This window comes from Thamnophis sirtalis, unplaced genomic scaffold (genome assembly GCF_051295495.1).
Source record: "Thamnophis sirtalis isolate CommonGarterSnake01/CBP01778 unplaced genomic scaffold, rThaSir2_p1.2 scaffold_2, whole genome shotgun sequence".
Classification (NCBI taxonomy): domain Eukaryota; kingdom Metazoa; phylum Chordata; class Lepidosauria; order Squamata; family Natricidae; genus Thamnophis; species Thamnophis sirtalis.
The window spans coordinates 75,524,729-75,530,810 of NW_028261382.1; the positions used below are offsets into that span (position 1 = coordinate 75,524,729).

At 47.0% G+C, this 6,082-nt stretch overlaps 1 protein-coding gene across 1 annotated transcript in view; it reads right to left on the minus strand.

Annotated features, from left to right (window-relative positions):
- SFRP1 (secreted frizzled related protein 1) overlaps positions 1–5,379 on the minus strand; it is a 71,565-nt gene extending 66,186 nt beyond the window's left edge. The window contains exon 1 of the mRNA XM_087706123.1: positions 4,486–5,379. Coding sequence (XP_087562249.1) covers positions 4,486–5,047 — 562 coding nt within the window. The 5' untranslated portion in view covers positions 5,048–5,379. The remainder of the gene's footprint in view (positions 1–4,485) is intronic.
- Positions 5,380–6,082: the final 703 nt, after the last annotated feature.

Genomic DNA, 6,082 nt, shown 5'->3' on the forward strand with positions numbered 1-6,082 from the left:
GGGGGGAACTAAAGTTAGAATATTTCAGACATGTGATGTGACACCCGGAAAAATACAGCCTCCTTCCCTTCATCCTCCAGGGAAAGAGGAGGTTCAGGCAGAACATCATGGCTTCAAAAACTAAGGGACCGGTTGGTACAAAACTCAGCAGCACTTTTTCATGCGACTGTCGATAAAAATAGGATCGCCAACGTCCAATGATGGATATGGCACAAGAAGAAAAAGAAGAAAAGCATAACATTATATAAGAAATATTTCCAACATTTTGGTATATTTGCTCAGTATTGTTATGATCCCAATAGTGTTGAGAAAGGGAGATTAAAAAAAAACTGGTTTGTTAAATATCCTCTTGTATGCACGCTTAACCAGACAAACGTTTCAAGCATCAAGCACATAAAGGACTTCCTTAGACTTATTTGAAATACAAAACTGCTTGATGCCCAGTTCCAGCAACTGTTTCTTCACACCAATTCTCTCCCACGTCTTGCAACTGCAACTCCCACATAATTTCCAATAAGCACAAGTGGACATGCTGGCTGAAACTGCACAAGTCAACATTAGAGGAGATAAGGGGGAAATGACACCTGTTTGGGAAAGGATCCTGTAATCAGTCTCAATTTTTGGTACAACATGGTTGCAAGTACCATTCAGCAAAATCACGGAAGGAGTTTCTCAACAGCAGCTGTTCACGCTAAAAGCCAAATAAAACCTCCAGCTGCAAAAGCAGTTGGTGTTAGGGATTGTCTTCAGGATTACTGCATCCAGTTTTGGTCGCCACAGATGTAAAAAAGAAGTTGAGACTCTAGAAAGAGCGCAGAGAAGAGCAACAAAGATGATTAGGGGACTGGAGGCTAAAACATATGAAGAACGGTTGCAGGAACTGATTATATATAATTTAATGAAAAGAAGGAGTAGGGGAGACATGATAACAGTGTTCTGATATCTCAAGGGCTGCCACAAAGAAGAGGGAGTCAAGCTATTCTCTAAAGCAGTGTTTCTCAACCTTGGCAACTTGAAGATGTCTGGACTTCAACTCCCAGAATTCCCCAGCCAGCATTCGCTGGCTGGGGAATTCTGGGAGTTGAAGTCCAGTCATCTTCAAGTTGCCAAGGTTGAGAAACACTGCTCTAAAGTATCTGAGGGCAGGAGAAGAAGCAATGGGTGGAAACTAATCAAGGAAAGAAGCAACTTAGAACTGAGAAGAAATTTCTTGACAGTTGGAACAATTAATCAAAGGAACAACTTGCCTCCAGAAGTTGTGAATGCTCCAAAAACTGGGCATTTTTAAGATGTTGGATGTCAATTCATCTGAAGTGGTGTAGGGTTTCCTGCCTAAGCAGGGGGTTAGACTAGAAGATTTTCAAGGTCCCTTCCAATTCTGTTATTCTATTCTAATAAGGCCCAGGACTCAAAAGGATAGAACAGATAAAACAACAAATGAAACATGAAGACAAGGAGAAGAAAGATATAATAAAAACTTATGGAATAGATAAAACAGATTATATATTAAGAGATCAAAAAATAGAACTGGATAAACAGAAAGACATTCCTGAAGTGAGGATGGCATGGATAGATGCATTGAAGGTCTGGTAGTGAGAGATAGCGGTAGAGATGGAGGAAATATTTAGATTAAATATGAATGATGCTTGGAGATACAAAATCCCAAAGGAGGAGTATGGGAAGTGTGCTATAAATCAATAAGAATTTAAATACTAAAACGGGCAAGAGATGATGAATAGAAATAGAATAATATAAGATCTGTCCCATTAAAAATTAAAACAGAGGTAGAAACTAGACAGGGGGGAAATATTATTGTGCATATTTCTATATAAAACTTTAAAATTAAAAAATAGAAGTAAAGATCAGAAGTTGAAAGATGTTTGTGTTTATGTATACCTAAACAATACACTGTGGTTATTAGCATTGTGTATTAAAATATTGAATAATTTAAATGGTGAAGGATTATATACAGGGTGGCGCAAATACCAAAATGTCAACCATTTTAATTTTGATACTTAGAATAATGATTAGAATTATGTGTGCGTGATTAATGTAGCTAATGCTATCAATATTATCACTATCACTGTGTATCAAAACTAACCATACCCAGATTCCACACTGTTCATATATTCAATAATTAGGTAAAAGTGAAGGTTCCCCTCGTACATATGTGCTAGTTGTTCCTGACTCTAGGGGGCGGTGCTCATCTCCGTTTCAAAGCCAAAGAGCCAGTGCTGTCCAAAGACTTCTCCGTGATCATGTGGCCGGCATGACTAAATTCTGAAGGTGCAAGGAACACTGTTACCTTGCCACCAAAGGTGTTTTTTTTTCTACTTGCATTTTTACATGCTTTCGACTTGCTAGGTTGTTAGAAGCTGGGACAAGTAACGGGAGTGCACTCCGTTATGCGGTGCTGGGGGTTCGAACTGCCGAACTGCCAACCTTTCTGATCGACAAGCTCAGTGTCTTAGCCACTGAGCCACCGCATCGCCATAAGGAAGTACTAGATACACTATAATCAGACACACAAATTGTGCGGAGTTTGCCAGCATCCAGGCTCCAAAAGGATCAGGGTCATTTATGGTTCAGCATCCTGTGAGAAGCCAGCCATGGGTTTCAGCACATAGCATAAACCAGGTCATCACATGATGTTAAATAGGATTGATTCGTCTGGGCACAGCAGGCATTATAAACAAAGCAATTATACTTTGTTAGCCCAGGTTGAGCATTAAAGTCAATATGTCAATCAGCAGACTGGATAGCCAGAACTAAATGCTTCCCTATGGCTGGAGTGGTTGGGTCTAAGGAGCAAAATTGTGAAGAGTCCCTGGTCTTTAACAAATAAGGGCCACACAATCGGTTGCTTGTTCTTGTTGTTTCATTTTCTTTTGCTCTCGCATTCCGAGAACACAAGGAGAAGCTGCAATGCACACAAAACGGCAATGGGGCCAGAGAAGAGAAATATTTGCAGAGGTCCCCGAGAACTACTAAGATTCCAAAATGACTCAATCGCTGCGCAGACATTGCTGCAGAAATGAGAAATTGTTCCTTCGAAGCTCTCTTCTCTCTCTCCCTCCCTCTCTCCCTCCCGCCTGCTTTGGGGGAGCAGAACTGCATGTAACTCATTCAGCAAAGATCTCAGGAAGCTGCCAAGTCAAATCAATTAATCCTGTTACTATTAAGCAATGCCTGCCATGATTGCAATGACTATTGACATCATCGGCCTTCTGGAGTCTTGAGCAGAAATTTTCTTTGCCTGGCAGACGCCCAGGACCGATGCTGAAACCCTCAACAAGCAGAATCTGTCCTTAATCACTCAGCTCCAGCGGCTGCCCTCCTTAACCTCACACCCGAACTCAATTTAGAAGGGTGGGCTACCGGGTTACTCAATCCAGAAAAGTCTTCTCCATCCCCCTTCCCACTTTGATGTGCTTCAGAAGATGTAACCGCTGCTGACAGTTCTGGGAATTTAAAGGCCAAATAATCCGAAAGAGGTGAAGCTCATGTCCTATTCCGGTGTTTCCCAACCTTGGTAAGGAACCTATTTTAAGACACCAATTCCTCATTTAAGAAAAGCCTGCTGGGGAATTCTGGGAGTTGAAATCCACGTGTCTTAAAGTTCCAAGGTCGAGAAACACTGTTCTATTCATTACTAAAGACCTTTAAGTGGAAATAGCAATAGCACTTAGACTTATATAGCGCCTCACAGCACTTTACAGCCAATGGTTGAATTCAAGTAATTTAACAACCAGTTCTCTGCCCTAATTATTTATTCCAACACCCAGTTTGCCAAACTGCTCAGAAAGTTAACCACCGCTTCTCCCAAAGTGGTGTGAACTGCCTGAATCCCACCACTGTTTACAGCCCTCTTTCAGCGGTTTACAGAGCCAGCACATTGTCCCCAACAATGTGGGTCCTCATTTTACCCACCTCAGAAGTTTGGAAGAATGAGTCAACCTTGAGCCGGTCAGGATTGAACTCCTGGCAAGCTGGTCAGGATTGAACTCCTGAACTCCTAGCCTGCAATGCAGCACTCTAACCCAGGGAGGGAGGGAAGGAAGGAAGGAAGGAAGGAAGGAAGGAAGGAAGGAAGGAAGGAAGATAGCAATAGCACTTAGCCTTATGTACCACCTCACAGTGCTTTACAGCCCTCTCTAAGCAGTTTATAGAATCAGCCTATTGCCCCCAACAATGTGGATCCACATTTCACCAAACATGTGAGGATGTAAGACTGAATCAACCTTCAGCCAGTCAGGATCGAACTCCTGGCAGTTGGCAGAATTAACCTACAATACAGCATTCTACAGTGGGGACCCAGCTGGATATTATGGGTTCTCCCTGAACGTCCAGAAGGCTCTTCTTGGGTCTTGCTTCTAAGTTGGCCACCAGGAGCTACATCTCACCTCGGCTTCCCAGCAGGGCCATCTCTTGAGTTGACTCTTAAGGGAAGGCCGGGGTACTTCGTCTTAGGGGACTCAAGCTTACCTTGGGGCTTGGGCGCCTCCGTAGCGTTGGGGGCGGTCATGGCAATGCAGACATCGTCCTGGGGGAACTGGTCGCACTTGAGCATCTCGGGCCAGTAGAAGCCAAAGAACTGCATGACGGGCTCGCAGGAGTCGCGCACGGCCTCGCAGAGCCAACGGCAGGGGTAGATGGGCCGGTCCAAGCAGATGGGGGCAAAGAGGGAGCAGAGGAAGAGCTGAGTGCCAAAGTGGCAGTTCTTGTTGAGCAAGGGCACCCAGCTGCTGGCTTGCTGCTTGACCTCGGCCATGGTCTCGTGGTCCAGCAGGTTGGGAAGGACCATCTTGTCGTAGCCCACGCTGTGGCAGAGGCGCAGGTCGGGTGGGATGGCCACGCACTGCGGGGGCTTGGTGTAGAAGCGCCCGCTTTGGTAGGAGCTGATGTCCGACTGGAAGCTGACGTAGTCGTACTCGTTGGCCCCGGCCAAGCCAGGCAGGAGGAGGACGAAGGAGAACATGCCCAAGCCTGCCCAAAGCATCCTCAGGGCGCCCCAGCCGCGACCTTGCGCGTGGAAGGCGATGCCCATGCTGGGAAGACGGGAGAGATGGAAAGGGCGATGGGTCCGCACTCCGCCCGCCTGGCTTCTTCGGGAGGGCTGCAAAAAAGGGGGGGACCCTCACGAACCCCAGTGGGAGCAAACGGGGGACCCCCGCCCGGAGCGTCCTCTCCTCCTCCGGCCGCCTCGAAGTTACTTGCCTCTTGGGTCGGGGCAGCCCAGCGCAGCTTTCCTGCCCGGCGGATCCCGAAGCGAGCGAAAGCGCACTTTCTCCCCCGGAGTTTCGGAGCCCTTTTCCCCTGCGCCAGCCAATCCGCGACCGCCTTAAAACTCCCCACTCTTTTTTTTTTCAGACCTCCTTCCTTCCCTCCCTTCCCTCCAGCCCGGGCTACAAGTGTCACTCAATTAGCCAATCGCCTCTCCGTCGTGGGACCCCTCCCTCCCCTTGGCGCTGGGAGGGGGAGATGAGGAGCGGGGAAGAGAAGCCCGGCGGAGGCTCCTCTCCGCTTTCCCCCTGCGATGGGCAGCGGGGTTTGGGGAGCGTCCGATAGCACAGAAAATCCCCCACCCTCTCCTCCTCCTCCTCCTCCTCCTCCTTCAGAGGTTTGCACGCGGGGATGATCATTCTGCCTGCGCCCCCCCCCCCCTCCATGCGCTCTCTCTTTCCTTCCTCCACAGCTGGCTGCCTCGGAGGTCAGCCCAGGGAGCGCCTTTCGGGAAGGGAATGGAATGGAAGGGGAAGGGGAATGGAATAGGAGAAGGGGAAGAGAGGAGGGAATGGAATGGAATAGGGGAAGGGGAAGGGGAAGGGGAAGAGAAAAGAAGAGAAGAGAAGAGAAGAGAAGAGAAGAGAAGAGAAGAGAAGAGAAGAGAAGAGGGAATATTAATAGAATGGAATGGAATGGAAGGAGAAGGAGAATGGAATAGGGGAAGGGGAAAGGGAAAGGGAAGAGAGAGGAGAGGAGAATGAAACAGAATAGAATAGAATCTCAAATTTTAGAATCCAGAGTGACATTGTGTCCCATTCCACATTGGTGTCTACGACAATTAGTTGTAACCTACCTA